This window comes from Desmodus rotundus, chromosome 2 (assembly GCF_022682495.2).
Source record: "Desmodus rotundus isolate HL8 chromosome 2, HLdesRot8A.1, whole genome shotgun sequence".
Lineage (NCBI taxonomy): Eukaryota > Metazoa > Chordata > Mammalia > Chiroptera > Phyllostomidae > Desmodus > Desmodus rotundus.
Window position 1 is genome coordinate 6696098 of NC_071388.1, and position 19605 is coordinate 6715702.

Consider the following 19605-nt stretch of genomic DNA (forward strand, 5'->3'; position numbering starts at 1 on the left):
CCGATGCCAGGTGTTTACACTGCCATGAGAATAGCTCCATCTCATCGGCTTGCAAATAAATTCCATCGTGTTGCAACCGTTTCCAACCCGTGCTAATAGCTGCAGTAGTAGAGCTGTAAGAAAATGATGGAGAGGGTGATGACGGCATTTCCGGTCCTTGCTCCCTGTAAATCACTCCAATGTCTCAAACGGCGGCCACAGCTTCCAGCGAGTGGGGAAGCCTCGGCTTCCACAGAGCAGCCTCAGCGCCCCTCTGTAAGCGGCTTTCTGTCCTGTTTGTTGAACCGATGTTTGACTTCACCACTGGGTCCCCCGAGTCTGGGAGCAAGGGTTGTGGTGTGGCTCTGGTGGTCACCGGCTGCCAGCTGTGATCCCAGGGCCAACAAGGGTCCTCGGTGCCACTGCTCTGCTCTGTCCCCCGTGGACTGTCACCACAGTCCAGGGTGAACTCTGACTGGGTGGATTAGATGTAGTTTTTTGGTTCCCTCCTCGTGCATTTATTTTTCAAAATTTTCAGAATGACTGGACTCTCCTTTTATAAATAGAATTTGAAAAGAATGTGGGCACAAAGAAATGTTTAAAGGTAGAAAATACTCATTTAAAAAATATTGTTTGTAGGATGAAATATTGAGTTATAAATCCCTAAACAGGAGGGTCCTTTCATAAATGGTCTCCCAAAACTACAGCAAAGCTAGTTATTTCTATTACCATAAAGGTCAGGATAAAAATACCAGGAGTGGAGCGTAGGGTTCGAGGCAGAATTCATCCTTTGGGCCTTACAGAGGTGACAGCTGGCTGGAGAAGGAATTAGAAGGAAGTGTAAAGGTTAATGCCCTTGTTACTGGGGAGCCCCATCAATTTTTTTAACCAGCTCTTTTTTTTTTTAAGGCAGGGAAAGTTCTCTTTTGACATTTGTGTCTACACCTTTAGGGATTAAGTTAGGGAGTTTTTAATGCTCAATTTTCAGGAAGTTACTAGGAGAATTATAGACAATTTAAAGCTATCAGAGGCATGAAACTAAATCTATCTTTTCCTTATCACAAGATGTTGGCATGAGAGGGTCTTCTGCTTTTCAGAAAAATTCAGGAACTCTGATTTGAGAGAGGCCTTGAATGATGTGCCTTTGATGTTCCTGAGAAGCCACCAGCTTAATGGCTGCCCTGGCCCCAGGAGACCACCTGTGACGTGCTGGCCGCCCAGCTGTTTATCTCGGTTCATGGTGCATTCGCTGCGGCTTCACTCCTCTGCTCATTCAAAGTCTGACATTTCATCCGACAGACTCACGAGCCTTGTCCATAAAGCGTGAAACGTAAAACCATAGAAACTTTTTTCTTCAACGAAGATCAAAAGACAGCACAGAAAAACGCTTCTCAGGATGTCCTGAGATCTCTGGGGACAGGTCTCTATCTTGATGCCTCTCCTATGCTGGGTGTTGATTTTTGCAAAGAATCTGCAATACCTGAACCAGGCTATACCTAAGGCATGCAGCTTTGTGCTTTTCCTCTTATGGATGAGCCATCGGAGGAACCGCTTGTCACGATGCTCCCACTTCAGGGCGTTGGAAACACTGAAGCCATTAGAAATCTGACTGTCGGGATGAAACAGCATGAAAGGAAGACAGCACCGCAGAGAAAAATTACTTAGGAGGAAATGCATCACCAGGGGCTAGATGGCATCGGGTAACATTTGCTAATAAGAGCTTCTGAGCCACCATGGGAATGAGATGGCTTTTTCTTTCCGTCATTGCCAAATCTCTGCAACTACTTGGTGGACAGAATCCTACAGAGGGCAGGTGTTGGGAACAGGGGGCAGAATGCTAGAAGGTGCCTTGAAACAGGTACTCTCCCTGCTCTTGATGCATAGATGCCATTGACTTGGTGTTACCAAATAATGCCTCTTCTGGAGAACACTGTTGAGGATGGACAGGTAGGGAGCACACACCTACTGGGTGCCCGGTCCCTACTTGTGGCCGGTAGGAGCCAGAGGGTGTGATCTGTCCTCAGAGGGAGGGAATGGGGTTTAGATAAGGGATTTCCCCAGCAATGCACAGCTTGTGGGGTTCTATTGCACATACTACTTCTGAAGAGGCAGAAGGCCCCCCTTGACCACCATTGGGGTCCCTCACCTGTGCCCCTGAGCTTAGCCATCTTGAGTCAAGCTCTTACCCACAATATAGAGATGGTTGGTTTAGTCTCTGCCTGTCCCTCCAGGTTGTGAGCCATCAGTGAGAGAATGTGCCCTTCTTTCGGAGACCCTTAGGGCTCAGCCCAGGGCCTGGTTTTTTGGAGAAGTAAACAGTCCACACAATGAGTCACCTCCACACCCCCACACCACCCCCAAACATGGATTAAGTCTGGGCCCCTGACACTGAATCCCTGACCTTCACCGCCTGCCCATGGTTTTGCACATGGACCAAGGTACCTACTTTTGACAATCTGCTTTTCAGAAGAGAAGTTTATCATTTCTTAGCCTGGGAGAGACTCAAGTCCTCTCACTGGGGAGCTTTGCCCGTGCTGCCACAGTGAGGGGCTGATCCCAGGACTGAGAGGACCCCTCCCCTTCCCCCCCAACCCCCACCAACGGCTCAGTTATGGGCTGAACAGAAATGCCTCTGGGAGCCGGAGGCTGCTGGGGTCCCACTTCCTCCTGGCTCCATGAGGGTTGTCGACTTCTCTCCAGTGCGGCCAAAGTGAGCACAGGCATAGAGAGAGCTCTTTCCGATATCCGGGGGGAAAATGAGCTAGTCTCTCAGGGAGGTGAGGGAAGAAAGGGTGGAGGGTGGGGGGGACCATGGGGACCCTGGGGGTGACCTGGGGTCCTTACTGCTGCAGAAGGCTCTTTGTTCCCCAACCCTAATGAGCTTTTGTAGTGGTGACTTTTTAGGCAAGTCATTTCTCACCAAATTAAGTATCAAGCCAAGTTTTTGGAGAAAATACAGATTTATCCACTTGAATGCTATAGGTATAGATTTAGAAAATACTCTTGGACTGTCATTTCTACCCCACATTTAACTTGCTGGAATTCATTTCATGTTTATTCTCTTCAAATTTCTGAAATAAAAAATGAATATCTTTTAATGGGAACTTGTGTTTTGTCCTAAAGATGAAATAATACACACTGGCGTAATCCGAAAGGTGAGTACTAGAGTATTCGGGAGCTCAGGTAATAAAAACTCTCAAAATGACAGCACGAATTCATAACCTGCAATCACAGCCCATGATGAAGCTGCAGATGAAAGGTTTCAGAGACTGTGTTAGAATGATTTTCTAAAGCCTTGAAATCACTCCACTTCTCGAATCTTTTACTTACATGTGACCCGAGCCTGGTAGGGCCACTCAGGAGCTTTAGGCGAGGGAAATATCCATAACAGTGATGGATCCTGTCTTTATGTTAAATGTTGATATTTGCTTATAGTGGCTTTTTGCAGTATTTTTAATTTTTCTAAAATATTGAATTAAACTATTATCTTTTTCAGCTTCAATGAGGTGTCATTGACAAATAAAAATTGAACACCCTTAAACAGTACAACGTGATGATTTGATACATGTATGAATTGCGAAAGATTCCCACCATCAAATTAATTGCCACATCCATCACCTTGCACATTTACCTTTTTTGTGAGTGAGAACATTTCAGTCCCACTCTCCCAGCAAATTTTAATTATACGACCATGTTGCCAACTGGAACCACCACGTTTGACATCAGCTCTTTGGTCCTTTTCATCCTGGAGCTGAAACATTTCACCAGCCTCTCTGTCTGTCTCCTACCTCAGACCTAGCAACGGCCTTTCCACTCTCTGCTTCTGTGAGTTTGACTTATTCTTTCAGATCCCACATATAAGTGATCCTGTGCAGTATTTGTCTTGATTAATAAGTTTCTTGGTCCCCGACTCCCACCCTCAACAGGGATGAGCAAAAGCTGGTTTACAGTTCTTTGTATGGGATAAGACCTGCGGGTATGGTTATTACAGTAGCTTTACCAACACAGAAGAAAGTATGGCGGCACAGTGCACCAAGGTGCTCAAACCGCTGGTCTTCATACTTACACATTCTTGTGGTCTTTGAAAATCAGTAAACAAACCTGGATTTCGGGGACCTGCTTGGGTGAGCCCCACTTTCCCCCAGGTGGTTGAATTCAACCCTACTTGGCCCTCCCCCGTATTTTGTGCCTAGAAACGCCACAGTCACCTGATGCAACCATGATGATTCCAAGACCAGTAAGACTCTGTGTGGATTTCACAAGGAACCATAGTGGGCAGGGGAGAAATCAAGTGAGCCATTTTCAGAGGAAGCCTGGCTTCGCGCCCCACGCAGTCCGGCCGCACGTGTGTGTGTTGATGAGGGTCAGGAAAACAGCACACTTTCTAGTCGAGGCGATGCTGCTGATGTGTGTGGTCAGACATGCCTTCATGGCCACTCGGAGCTCAAGGTTCAGGGTGACGTGGACCTGAAGTCAGTTATTGACCGGAACGTTGGCGTGGCCTGTCCCACGAGTGAAGTACCTCAGGTAATGGGAATTGTCTGTGGTTTTGCAACGTGGTTGTGAAGAGTCACCCAGCCAACTTAATGTGCTGAGTCATGCACCTCTCACTGGGCCTATCAGTAAGGGCCCCTGTGGGTGGCCGGCTCGGTGTGGGCTCCACAGACTTCTGGCAGGTGTGAAGGGACAGTATGTCACCTCCTGCCCATGCTCCACTGAGGGTGTCCACCTCTCCACCTCCTGCCCTGGAGCTTCCTCTGTGTTCCCGGGCAGGTCGGGGGTTTGAGACGTTGCCCAGTCTCGAAGCATTGGAAATTGACACTCTGTGACATCTGTCTTGGACCAGAGGGAGGCAGGGGCAAGTGACAACTCATTTGCCTTCTCCTAGCTGGGGTCTGTCCTACAACACAGGCCGCACAGCCTGGAAGGGCACAAGGTCCGAGTCCGAGGCAGCACCAGCAGGATGGTGGACCCTCCCGTCACTCTCTTTTCCCTCTTCCCGCCGCCCTCCCTCCTTCCTGGCTCCCCCTCACCCATTTGCACAAATGGCATTCGTCTCAGGCTCTACTCTCTGGAAAATGAACACATACTCTTTGTTAGTTTCCTGCAGCCCCTGCTGCAAAGGGACTGTCAGGCGAAATGACTTCAGAGATTACACCTTTTTAATACCACTCCTGCCTTTTTATAGCTACTTGGCACCTACTGGATTATCAGAAGGAACTATCATAGACTCACTCTCTATTGAGGCTCCTTTTAATTGGGGGCTTATTAAATTCTGAAATGCTACCTTGTTATTAGTTAACATCACTGAGGAAGGATGCGAGGTGTGCGCTGCCTGGTGCGCGTCTGAGAGGTGTGCCCCTCTGGCTGGGGCCTCCACTCGGAGGACCCCCAGCATGCACGCAAGCCCCAGCTTGCACTGGAGGTGAGGGCTCCTGGAACACTGTGATTTTAACTTCTCGTGCCACGTCCTTAGATGGGGATTCAGCATTTCCTAGTGGTGAAATGGGGATAATATAAAAAGAGGACGTTTTGAGGAAATGTGTCTGTGTTCTAATGAGCTGAGGAGCTTTCTTATTTGTGATTCTCAGGGTCAATTGAGTGGAATACCTTTCCTCACCTAGGACCCTGGTTCCTGACAGAGGTCCCAGGAATGACGTTGTCTTGATATGTTTGAAGAGGGGATGCCCGTGTGCCTGAGGCAGACAGACACAGAGCTGGCTCGCTCAGCAGGGACTTAGATTTCAGACAGCCAAAGAAGGAAGGGGCTGTTGTTCTCCTAGACCCTTAGGAGCACATGGAAGAAGGTTCTAGGTCTGTGTGTGGCAAGGTGTCTCCGAGGGTCCCAAACATGAGTGTTTGATGAACGTGAAGTTTAGGGAGGGAGTGAAGCTCGAGTTGACCTGAATGGGAACATCGGTGTCAAGTGCCCCGACAAGGGGCAGATGACAAGAAGCATGGCGAGATTCTTCTGGAAGCAGAATTATGAGGAGAGCTCCCGTTTCTGGTTTTGCCGTGTTGAAACTCTGCAAATTTTTTGCCCCCACTTGTTCCCCCACCAAAGAAGAAATAAGCAAAAGCCCCTGTATGCCAACCACTGCCGTTCTCACTGATGGGTGCTCTAGATCAGTCTGAAAACATGGGAGCGAAGCCTGCTGGTGAAAGGGTGTGGAATGCCCCGTGTAGGAAGCTCTCAGTGCACGTGTGCCGGTTTTCTAGGTAATTTGGACAGTATATTCTGCATGTTCGCTTTAGCCTGGTGATTGTGACTGTGTGTTTGGTCAGAGAGCATTTTCCTGCCTCCTGCACACCCTAACATACTAAGCCGGACTGATATGAAACCGAGGGACCCAGAGGTGGTATTAATGATGTCACTGAATCATTTCTGAAGTTCTTAGAACAGAGCTCGACACTCAGACTCTCGTGTCAGGGTTTGCCCTGCCCTTTCCCTTTAACATCTCATCTCACTTATTAGTCCAGTTAGAAGAGATGATATTCTTCTGCTCAGTAGGTAGCACAGGTTCTGAGGATGCTGAGCCCAGGATAGGGCTAATGGATAGAGGAGGCGGGGTCTTCTCTCACTTGGCACTAAGAGTGGGTGGGGGGAAAAAGCAGCCTCCTCCCTCAGTGCACTAACTTCTATCATCTTGTGAAAAAGAACCTTTTCCCTACTGGACGTTTGGAGAATGACATCCAATCATCCATCCATCCATCCATCCATCCATCCACCCATCCCTCCATCCATTTCAGCACAGCCTAGCTATGGTTTTTTTTTATTATTTAAATTTCATGAAAGACTCACAGCAATTCTACCACTGATCCCTGGACCATTGGTTTGACTCTGCTGCTTTGTATAAGTCAAGTGTCCCTAAAACTCTCTGTGGGTGCTTAAGAATTTGCTTTGACCCTCACACAGGACTCTCCCTACCTGCTGAGGGAGGCCCTCGGGGGATACTGGGAGATGCTCAGGCTTGAGGATTTAAGGGGAGGCCTTCGAAGCTGGGGTCTCTGGGTTGGGGTTACGAGTCCATCACTTCCCAGCTGCATGACCTCCATGGAGTCCTCTGTGTCCTCCTCTGTGTAGTGGGCTGATGAGGAGAATGGAGGTGTGTCCCTTGTCAGGGATGCTGTCAGAATTCTATGAGTCGATGGTGTGCGGGGGCCCCTGGAGCCCCTGCTCCATAGCAGCATGTGTGAGCTGTGACCCCCCCCCCCCCCCACCAGCAGCCTGACTTGGACCCTCTTCATTTACCGATTCAGGGGAATTTCAGCCACCTCACCTGGCGATAAAGCAATCGTGTGTTGACTACCCAGACACCGGGGACAGGAAAGCTCTTGGATGATTCCCCCATGCGCTCAGCCTTGCCTGAAAAATGTCACAAAGTCTCAAAGAATTCTGGGAAAAAATGCTTTCAACGACTAGTTCTTTTTTGTCAGGATTGTTTTCTGATCTGAGACACCACCTCCTTATGACATCTCTCAGCTGCACTTTGCATCCGTCAGATTAGACACAAAACCCCGTCTTAGAAATCCTGGAAAAAGGACTCCTTTTTCTCCCCTGTGCACATTTCATTTTGGTTTTCTTCAGGTTTCTAAAAAGTAATCTTTTATAAAATGAAGTATTCATGACATTTGAAAGGTGTCAATGTTTAAGGTAGTTAAAGACTGTGGGGTTGAGTGTGCACCTATTTTGCACTTGTAAGCAGTTTAATGGGACTTTATTCAGCTCTAGAACACTGTCCTTTAATTTTGTGGGATTTGATTTTTTTTAATGAGCCGTCTACGCATCATGCGGGGAAGGGTGGAGGGTTTGAACATCGCCCACAGCTGCTGCTTGATCCTCCTCAGTGGTGATCAGATTTCCATTGAGTGCAGTGAACTTGAACTTACTGCTCTGTGTTTGAACAAAAGGAGCTATCAAAATAACACAGGCAAGAAGAAAGGGGCATTTTTACTGGTGCATCTCCTCTCTTTAAGAAAAGTGTGATCTGGTTGAAATGAAGATGGTGTGTATTACAGGCTGAGGGGGGGACCTCACTGGAGTGTGTTGAAGGGCAATTGATGTTTGGCTAAGGACCTTCTTCCTCCGCGGGAACATGGGAAAGATCTAGCATTCTGAAGATTTAGGGTGTTCCACTTAAATATGATGAAGGGACCCACACTGCTATAAACTTTCCAACTTGCCACCTTTTCTTCCACATCCTGCCAGAGAGAGGTGGTTCTACCCTCTCAGAACGGGGCAGATCAGGGGGTGCATTTACACTTCACAGTGACTAGGATGGGGTGTGTGCCCACGCCTGTGTGCCGACACACGTGGGCTGTGGTGGTAATAAACAGGAGACTTGACTTTGCCTCTCTCGGGTTATCATCTGTGTGAGGCAATAAGCATGCACAGGAAGGTTAACTTCATTAACAAAAGTCTTAATCATTCACCCTGTTTATTTACACTAGTCAGAACCTGAAAGCAGCATTTTCGCAATGATGGTCGATGAAGGGACCTGGGAATTTCTCATGACAACACGGGACACTAATGGGAACTGATGAACTGAGTGTTATTTCTTTGATATTATTTTTGGGCTGAAGTCTTGGGCTAAAATATACATTTTGAGGGCACCTTTATTCCCTAGTGGGAGTCACCTCTAGTGGTTTTCCCTTGTCCAGTGCTCTGCCTCTCTTTCCTCTGCACAGGTCCTGTGCAGATAGTTACGTAACAAGAACAATTCCTCCGCGACACCGACCTCTGGGCAAGGAAGTCCCATCTCCGGTCTTGACTGTGACCTTGGACAAATCAGTCTCACTACCTGGCTTCATCGTTTTTTTCACCTAAAAGTTAGAGACTTTACGTCTCTTCAATTCTTGTCAACTTAAAGCATATTTTCTGATAACTACTAGAACATTTGATTGATAAACGACTTCTCTCTCCCTGGCCTAGAACAATTCAGAACATCATGTTATTAAAAACAGTAGCTCAGTAGCCACGGGGAAACATGCTTATATGTTTACCTGTGTAACGCCTTTCACACAGCTCCTCACACGCAAACCACCTGGCTTAACCATCCAGGTCTAACCATGAAATAGCTCTACTTCTGGTCAACCAGGTAAAGCAAACAGGCACAGGAGAGGCATAAACGATGGTAGAAAAATTACTCCACAAAAGGAAAAATGTGACTCTCAATGTAAATTTTTTAGTTGATTAAAATTTATTTCAGTAAGACACTGGGTGCTGTGATTGGGACGAGAATAGAGCAGTGTAAGGGCCACCGCTGACCCAGGTGCCAGTTTCGAGCTTCTCGCAGTTGGCATGTGCCCTCGGCCGTTTCCCTCCTATTTCCAATGAGGTTATGCTCGTCAGCAACAGTCTCTCACCTGCTGTCCCTTGTTAGGGATGAGGGAGGCTGGCTCTGCCCCTTCACTGGATCATTTCTTGGGTCGGTCCTTCCCTGGTCTCATAAGCACCTGGCTCTACCCACTGGAGCTAAAGTCATACAGAATTTGATGCAATGAAAGAGATCTGTGTAACAATAAGGGACAAAATATTTCTGAATATATGTGATAACATTTCCTCTCCTTTTTTTTTTTATGCCTGTAGAGACAAGGTGCTGGGGCAACCAATGGAAAAGACAAGACATCCGGTGAAAATGGTAAGATGACATGCATCGTCCACCTACTTACTGTTTCTCCACCTGCAGCCTTGGGCAAGCGCGGGCGGGGATCATGCCTTCCCCAGAGACCAGCTGACTACATGTCTGCGCTTCGGCTTGGAGTGGGTTTCAGCAAGTCTCTGTGGGCACCGTGGTCTGTTTACCAAGGAAACAGAGCTAGCTCAGTGCAGGGGTGGAAACAGTTTCCTCCGCAAAGGAGGACTCCCCTTTTGGGCAACGGGATAATTACAATGCAAATATAGTTCTCTGCTTTCTTCATTAGGGTGGGTGAGAACCATCCCAGTTGTTGTGAGGATAAATTAAGATCAAATGAGATAAATGCTCTGAAAACTGTGAAGTGCTCGACTCCTTAAAGGAGGTTTTGAAGTCTGCTTCAACCCTCCCCATACACAGAGTCCGGGGCTGGTCCCCGGGGAGGGACAGGGTGAGAGTGTCCTGCAGTCAGTCACCAGGAAGTGGGAGCACATAGTGGAGACGGGAGTATTCGTGTCCTGGGACTCCGGTCTCCACCCTGGCCCTAAACTGTAGGAACGATCCTGTTTTATGGATGGGGAAACCAAGGCTCAGAGGGGAGGAGCTGAGATGTGACCAACAATGGGAAGGGCATGCACTTGGAAGGAGAGACACAGCCGGGAGGAAGGGGTTGTCATGGAGGATGACTCGCAATAATCAAAAACGTCTGGGCGCTCTCACTTTTTGCTCGTTATCAAGTGAACTCGCCCTCTGTGGACCACTGGCCCTGCTTCGCTCTGGAGAGACCTGGGCGGGTGCCCACTCCTCCCGCTGTGGGAAGTGCCGGTCTCTCTCACCAGCTGTAAAGACTCCCTGGGGGCCTCCAGACTGCTTGGGGTGCTCTGGCATGAGTTTGAGCTGGGGCCTGAGCAAAACCCAGGTACTAGAATGTTCCTCTGTACTGTACGCACTCTGCTCTCACCCCGCTGTTTCGGGCCATCCTATTAGGTAGGGTCCAGGTGGTGACCCCTGGGCTGAAAGGTCATTTTATCAATAAGGAGAGTGTTTGGTGCCCAACAGTGTCTTGATCAGAGGTGGCAGGGAGGGCGGGGAGGGAAGGAAATGAGTTCTTTCACCAGCCTTTCCTGATGCCTGGGGCTCTTCCTGTCAGCCCTGTGTGACTTGGGGAAGGATGGACTGCCTGCCGTGCGGGAGCTTCCCGATTTTCCTGGTTCACAGAGTCATGTCTGTCTCTTCATTGGAGTTCATTTCCTTGGAACCTCACAGCCTTGGAGTCGTGGGGCTTCGTGGGGGAAAAGACTCCTCAGAGACACCCCTGCTGCACCCATTCTCAAACCTCTTGTTCTCACAACTTCGTTTTAATGTTTATAAATTCTCAAGGACCCCAGAGAAGTTTTGTTTATATTGATTATATCCATGGATGGTTCCCATATTCAAAATTAAAGTGGAGAAATTTTAAGAAGGTTTACTCATTCATTCACTAAAAAAATAGAGTGAAAATCCAATGGCATGATAACATAAGTAACATTTAACAGTGAAGAGTAATTATATTTTCCAAAACAGAAAGAAGTTTTTAGTGGAAGAGCAGCCATGGTTGACCTGTTTGCCGATCTCTTTAACGTCCCTCTGGCTTCATTCTGTCATAATGTCACAGGCCACGAAGCCGGAAAATTCCATGGTGTGCTCGTGAGAGAATGAGATTTAAACAGGCAAAAAAAAAACCACACAAAAAAACCCCTTAAGAGTATAAATGACCATTTTGGTTTTGAGTGCCCCTTCCAAGGAGGAGGCCCCCCAGGGTGCCTGGGCCACATTTTGAGGACTGATGCTCTAGTGGGGACTCCTGTGTCACCCCGGGGAGCCTGCAGTCTGAAGATCAGACACAGGGGTGCCTGAGAAGGACGGGCTCCCTTGTATCAGATGCCTCTGTCCTTCGGCTTTACCCTGGCGTCATGTAGGTCCTTTGAAGCGTGTCTATGTGCTCAGTGCTTTGTGCCAAAGGGAATTATCAGCAGTTACAGAAAGCATTACTTTCTGCCATTCCAGGCTGTGGAATTTCTCTCAGCCAAAAATGGATCCATTCTAGTGAAAACGGAGTATGTCTTTTCTGGAGGGATAAAAACTAATTGAAAGGAAAAATTCAAGATGCTATTTAAGGTCCTCTTTCTATAACTCTAGATATCAGAGGATATTAATTTATGAGTAGAAAAAGGGAAATTTAGAATTAGAGATTATTTGATAGTTAGAGAATAATTGTGCTACATAAATTCAGCTCATTATTAACATGTACCATAATTTCAGAGAAAACTGTGCATGTATGATATATGTACATGATATTTCATTATAATATTATGTTTGTGTTTTTGCCTCTAAAAAGGAACACAGACAATAGTCAATAGCAATCCAACAACCGTTGGGGTAAAGACTGGAGGTGGGGAAGGGAGGTGGGACTGGCTGCTGGCTGAGGTGGGGTGGAGGGATGGGGAGAAAATGCAGACAGTTGTAACTGAATAAAAAAAAAGACTTCTGGAAGCGGTCTAAAAGATCGCTTTTTTGAGCACATTTTTCTAAAAATCTAAGTCGCTTAAATTTCTTATTCTTAACTTCCTAATGCGACAAGATCACCTCAGAATTTCTGTGTCAACCTAATAGTACATTGCACTGAAAATCAAATTATTTTACTCTGTTATCACAGGTGTCTAGAGAGATCTTTTATCCTAATGTATATTTCCTACTACTACAAATGGAGCTGCCCACATGTGTTGAAGAACAGGGACCCAGGAGAATAGAACTATGAAGCACAGAACATTAAAATGTTATGAGATTTGGATAGTAGTCAGTTCATCGTAAGTAGTCAATTAGTCCCAAATTTCATTAGTCATCTGCAAGGCAAAGCATTCTTATTCCAAATATAAATTTAATTTTGGTCTCCATTTAACACTTAAAGCATGAAGGTTATGGAGTGAATTATGAGCGTCTTGAAATTATAATTTGGATCACAGAAGACACATTAAAACTCCAGAGGGATCTACATTTTGGGGGGTCTGCTGGAATTTTATTATATTAAATATACCTCAAGAGGGCCATTGGCTGGGAATCTAGATTCTTGTTTTGGTTGCCATGGTATTTATTGATCTGAAATACAACATGGATCTGCTCCAATTCCAGAATGCCCCTGCAGTGTGACATTTGTCCGCTCTGTACCCAGAATGCGTTTTCACTTTCCGGAGAACCAACCTCTGAAGACACAACCCAGCAAATTCAGGTGTTTTTCATCTCATCTGTGGTTTGGAGATAGGTTTCTCAGAAATATTAGGGTTATTATTATTTTTTTTAATTAAAAATCAATTCATTATCATCTTGGTGGTTCAGAGATTTCCATTCCCATACGAACAAAGCACCTTCGTTACCTGATTAGTTTAAGCCAAGAACTTCATTTGCTTCCGACAGGACGCCCTACTTGAGTGAAACAGCAGTTCACAGCTGCGGTTATAGGTCATCTGCTGCGTTACAATCGACCATGTCCACGGGTACAGACACAACTTTCTGAACCCGGAGTGTGCACCGCCCATCATCCATTCGGAGACATTCAAAAGATTTGTTTGTATGACAATCATTTTGCTGGGTATCTTGATCTTGAAACTCACCCAGAGAGACCCCAAGAGTTACATTTTTTATGGACAGAAAAAGTAGAGACATGCTGAAGGCTGAGTGGCTGCCGGGAGGCTTCCACTCTGAAGGGAAGGTTTATGAATAATGAACCTCCGGCAGAGCCTGCTCTCAGAGCCTGGAGGCTCGCCCTGGCTAAATTGAATTTCTAAAACGGGAATGCATTTCGCCTGACTAGGTGAGCCGTGATACATGTGTTTCCAAAGAGCTCTGCCAGGAGGTGACCGGCCTAGATGCCCCTGATTCCAGTACAAGGCTCCCCCGCACGCCCCGCTGTCAGTAAATGCCCAGAGGCAGCACTGTTCCAAGCTGTCTGTGGGGCTGATGGCAGTTGCAGTTCCGTGGAGGTGTGAGTAGCTGATCAGACACTCAGGGATCGTATCAAATAGGTGTGCCTATTGTTATGGAGAGCAGACTGTGGCTTGAGAAGTTCCTAGTAGGGGTGGGGACAAGCTAGGAGCACATAGATTAATTTGCTTTGATATAATTGTGTGAAAGCAAACGATGACTAATCTGAAATGTCGTTGTACTGGGTACCCTCCCCTCCTTGTTTTGAATATAACCCAAACCGTGGAAGTTCATCTCACCTTTAGATTGGAGGGCACGTGCGTGGACTCACAGTGAGTATTTCTATCTCTGCTGTGGAGATGGATTGAGAAGGACCCGATTCATAGACAGGCAGATACATCGCTATTACTCTGACCATCGTTTTTCAAATAAGACATAAAACCCAATATTTATTCCCAAAGCACTTTACACCCTCCCCTTGGCTCTGGGTCCCCTAGTAGGTGCTAATATTTTCCCCTTTGGTGCCTGGGTACCTCATGATCTGTCAGTACCTACAAATTGATTTGGGCAGGTTTTGGCCTGGGACCCACTTGCGCAATCACTGCTCCTTGGCTTGGGGAAGCATGTGGGTGAGGCTTCACATGGGAGGGTGAGAGACCAGCCTGGAGTAGAGGGAACTGTGGTGGGTCCAGGACCAAGAAGCGATGGAGCACTCACCACTGCCCCACCTGAGAGAGAAGGTCAATTCTGGTGCGAGGCTCGGCCAGGCTGCTCTTGTTCCCGAGCATGGAAGGTTGGGATGGAAGGCAAGGGGAGCAAATGCAATTTCAAGAAAGGCTACAGAGGGCTCATGCCATGTATCTGTCTAAAGCACTGATGTAACTTGGTTCTGCTTCAGGAAGGAGCCCACAGCCTGCAATGCAGATCCGTGACTTTTCCAGAGGCTGTGTGCAGGCTTCTGGGAACCTGGGGTTTGTGAGCCTCTACCCCGCATGGAGCATCTGAGACGCCAGTTCTGCATCAGTCGCAGTAGGAGTTTAGGTGGGAACTTGCTGTCTTAAGCTAAGCCTCTTAGAAAAGAGAAAAACAGAATTTAGAGTGTCGAGAGGCAACATGTATCAGAAACGTGCTGTTTAAAATGTTCACAGCTGCACCTGGCTATGGGAGAAGCACCTCCGTACAGAGATCAGTCTTTAAGGTAGGCCACCGTTCCCAGGCCAGGGACCTCGACCCCTGCTCCTGCTGCGGTAATGAAGCTGTGAGCCTCAGGAAGCCCAGGACCCTGCTGGTGTATTGTGGGCGCTGCCGTGAATACTGCAGACGCCGCGTGAAGCTTTTGAGGCAAAAAGTCATAGAACCACTGTCTCCATCTGCGTCTCTTGGCCTTTTCTCTCCTTCTTTTTCCATATTTGAAGCAACCAGAAAGAAAAGTCAAAACAACAGTGGATGAGATATTAAAGCGGCTTTCAAATATTGCCAGTGGGATATGTCCCTTGTGCCATTGGCCCGGGACACTCTAAAGAATCTGTATTCCAGAAGGGAGATATGGGTACCTGGGTTGCTTCTGGCTCTTGATGCAGGTGGGGAAAAGATAAAACTGCACTTGCTTATTAAAGCCAGACCTTTAAACCATCAGAGTCTCCACACAAATCTGGTCAATGGTGATATTGTTCAAGAGAGAGGATTCTGTGTGTGGGGGTCAGTTTAGGAATCCGCGCTGACAAGCAATTTATTACCCTCAAGGTCAGTTATGTAAGAGTTATGTGAGAGTTATGTGAGTTCTTTCTTCACCCTTTAGGTTGAGCATTCTAATAGCTTCAGTGTGCAAGGAATACCTTGCATAAACACAGCGCTTCTAACTAACTAAACATGCTTGAAACATTGTCAGTAGGAGTGGAGCTTTGTACCTGCTCCTCCTTATAATTCTTCAAATCTGTAAACGTTGTATAATTGAAAATGCTCTTGTGCATGACCTTTTGTTTGATCCTGTTGCAGACTCGGAGGGTGGATAGGGAGGCCATGCCAAGCAAAATTTCTCAGGAAATCAGGTGCTTACCCAAGGTCACATCAGTCAGAGGTGGAACACTTTGGTCATCTGGCTTGCGGTCCAAACATACCATGTTGCCTTCACTTATACTCTCTCTGGGGCTCCCTCTTCACCAGGGTCTTCGTTGTAAACTGGCAACTAGGATGGGCTGTGGCCTGAGCCCATGCACCAGAACGCGCTAACAGTCTTACATGTTGGCCAAGTGAAAATGTAGTCTGAACAGCACCATCATCTCATCGATTCCGTTAACTAGCCTTTGGCAAGGATGTGTGATCTCAGAGTCGTTACAGGGAGAGCCATGTTAGTTTTTAAAACTAAAACATTAAAGCAATATGTTAATTTGTGGGCATATCCATATTTTCCCTTCCTTCCTTCCTTTTTTCTTTTTGAGATTAAACCCTGGATAACTTTAGACTAACTGAAGATAGAATTTTGCTCCCTATCACATGGAGAAGGCCCATATGCTTTAGCACAAAACTGAAATTATAAATTATGCTAAAAACTTGTCATTTTAGATTTGTTAAGCCTATGAAGTAGATTCGTCAGGAAAATGACAATCTGATCCTTAGGAATCCTGCCCCAATCAGGAGATTTGGGACCTTTCGTATTCTGCTTATCAATTATTAGTAGGGAAACAATATTTTTCAAGGGCTTGCAAACACTTGACCTTTTGTAAGTAGGTGAAACACTCAATTTTATTTATAGAATTAATTTGCACAGTGAGCAGCTTTTCAGAAGAGAGAAGCAACTTGAATTTCAGCCTGGGCTACGTGCTCAGACGGCTTACATGTGGCTTTCCTCTCAGTGGGCTCATCTGTGATTGCAGAGGCATGTGGAAATGCCAGTGCCTTTGGGAAAGGATTGGTCCACGCAGTGAGACCAATTGTCTTCAGAGACAGGACTCCCTTCTTAGGTGGGACCTGCTCTCCCACCAGAGTTGCTCAGAGCAAAAGGAGCCTCGGGTCCCTGTGACTGTCTCTGGGGCATCCTTCTGGCCACCACGGGACTTGCTTCAGACCCGAGGGCAGAAATCTCCCCGTGCCTCACAAGAAAGCTCTCAGCCAGCGATTCTAGAACTGAGGGCCAAGGGCCTGTTGTGAGCTCACTGGACACTCTTGACCTGCGTCTTCCAGCATTCTTAGTCAGTAACCCACTGGAGTTTCCCATCGACGCTAATTAACTGTGAAGATTTGGCTTCGTTTGGACTATTCAACCAATGAGAGTGCTGTTTCACTCCAAGTGCGATTTTTATTTTCTCTGAGGCGGGCTTCTCCTTGTTTTCAGGGAAGGACCGGTTGTCACTATAGTTTTCAAGCTGAGAACCGACTGGCCCTGAATCCTCTTTAAATTTTTTTTATTAAACAATAGTTGGCACACAGTGTGGTGTTAGTGGCAGGTGTACAACACAGTGATTCGACATTTGTTTTCCTTGTGGTGTGGCCACTACGGTAAGCCCGGTGACCGCCTGTCACCGTGCAGAGTTGTTACGGCGCCACTGCCTGTATCCCTGCACTGCCCACGACGTCAGAATGTGATGGTGGGCTGTTTCGGTCCTGAGCTCAGATCTGGTCTAGCAGACCGGTGGCCTCACTGTGGCTTTGCTACAGTGGCAGATGCCACCCCCACTCGCCTTTTCGGGAAGTCAGAAGAGCAAATAAACGCCTTGGGTCACCACGCACCAGAGCTTGTCTCGAGACTGGAGCAGGTCCACTCAGCCACGCGCTCTGGAAGACAGGACCCTGAGAGACTCACGCTGCGTTGTCTGACGGCCACCTCCCTCCCTTGTCTACCCTCTAACCCCAGCCTTTGACGCACTGTTATCAGGCCAAGCTGAACCGAGCCTGGGCCCTCCTGGGGGGCCCCTGCCAACGTCGCCTGTTGTGAGGACAGCCTGTGACGGGTGCCACACACCAACCTCTTTTTCAAAAACAAACACGTGTCCTCTCTTTCCCAATGCATCCCCCCCCCAGGACGTTCTGAACTGCATCCTGGCTTAAGCACAGCAGATACAGCAGATAGATAATTGGAAACTTCTTGGTGTGAAAATTAATTTGCATTTAAATTTTTCCGAATGAGGGGCATAAAACTTCCCTGCTCTTTTTGGTTTTCTGTACTTTTTAAAGGACTTGGCAAATATTCCCCAATCGCTTTGAGTACTGGTTGTAATTTTGTGTGATTCCTGGTTTTGGGTCATCCTTTGTAGGGGATTAAAGATGGCCACCAAGTCTTTGGCCCCTGGGGGTTCCGAGTCCCCTCCAGCATCGCCGGGGCAGCCTGTGACACCTCAGACTAACAGCACAATGCAGAACAGAGGCACATGACTTCCTGGGTCCAGACCTTGAGAGACTGGCAGCTTCCCGTTTTTCTCTCTGGGAGTACTGGCAGCAGGAGACAACAGTTGTCACTTAAGAAGCCCGACTACCTTGAAGCCATCATGCTCAGAGGAAGCCTGAGCTAGCCACCTGGAGCAACTGCTGGAGAGATGCCTGGCCAGCCAACCACTGTACTGACTACTCCGGCCAGGCTGGCTGGCAGGTAGCAGAAGATCCCCCAGGTGACGCCAGCCCCAAAGCCATCTGGCTGCAACTGCGTGGGAGACTCCAGCAAAGGGTGCCCAGCTGAGCCCACAAACCTACAGAACTGGAGGGAAGAATATTCCGTTCTTGTGGTTAAGCTGCTGAATGTTGGGATAAGCCGTTCCACAGCAACGGTTAACTGGGACGTACTGACACCTCTCATCCTGCTAACGGAGGAGGGTCCCCGCCTCTCACTCCACTTCAGCACATCCTCAATTGTTTTTCTCCTCTTTGCTGGCTAGAATATAATCTCTCCAGGATATAGCCCTTTTAGGTCCTTATTAGCCAGAAAAGAGATGTTGCAAAACAGTATGGACTCCAGCTTTGCTTTGCTCATTCATTCAATCAAAAAATATTTGCTGAGCACCTACCAGGGGCTATAGGTCATAATCAGAGCTGGGGATGGGATATTTTCAAAGAGATGGCTGAGTGGAGTCATCACTCCTCGGTGGCGAATGTATCAGTCGTGGTCCTGGCAGGCAATAGAGGCACAGGCCACCTGAGTACTTTGAGGGGAGTCAGCCACACGAGGGACTGTTTGTGATGGTATGTAGGGCTTAGGGACACCTACAAAGGACGGTGTGGCACCTCAGACTAGCAATGGCAGGGCTGAAGGGAGGCACCAGAACCCAGAGTGGGTGTGGTGTGGGGGATGGCCCAGCAGGAGCTGTTCTTCTGTTGAAGGACATACCTGAGCTTTTTTGCAGACTTTCAGGGTTGCTAGATTTAGCAAATCAAAATACAGGATGCCCAGTTAAATTTCAGCATCAGATTAGCAAAAACCAATTTTTTATAGTATAATATTTTTCCATGAACTACTTGGAACATACTTTTATTACACATTTTTTTTCTTTTTTTTAATCTGAAATTCACATTTAACTGAACAGTCTGTATTTTATCTGGCAACCTTGGTGGAAAAGGAGGCAAGGGATTAAATACCCAGATCTCTCTCTTTCTGTCTTCTAATTGCTTCTAGTACCACCCACTGGACAGACCCAGGCAAAGCCACAGCCCCATGGTGAGGAAGAGTGGGAAAACGGTGGACAGTGGCTGGGGAGGGGCAGAGTTGAAAGTTGCCCCAGTTCTTGTTCTGAGGCCTTGGGGCCAGGTCACCCTGGACCGCGCTCAATCTTCCCTAATTAAAAAATGTGGCCTCTTGTACTATAGGTGATTGCAGCTTTACAAATACAAAGTGGGAATGATTTTTGTAAACAAATTCTGAAGTGGCTTCAGAAAAAGAAAAGGGAAAAAACAAAGCAGCCGTCAATATCATCCTTTAATTTTAACTGTGTGGTATCATTGGTTGGCTTAATATTTTTAAAGAAGGAAAACTGTCAGAGCTATTTTTGAAAGATGACGTAGTTGACATTCTTAGAGCAATTAGTCTGTCCCCGTTAAGGTTAATGTGTGC

General features: G+C 47.2%; 1 protein-coding gene across 1 annotated transcript in view; it reads left to right on the forward strand.

Annotated features, from left to right (window-relative positions):
- Window positions 1–19605, forward strand: part of PCP4 (Purkinje cell protein 4) — a 52510-nt gene that overhangs the window by 15507 nt on the left and 17398 nt on the right. The window contains exon 2 of the mRNA XM_024559789.3: window positions 9569–9620. Coding sequence (XP_024415557.1) covers window positions 9569–9620 — 52 coding nt within the window. The remainder of the gene's footprint in view (window positions 1–9568; window positions 9621–19605) is intronic.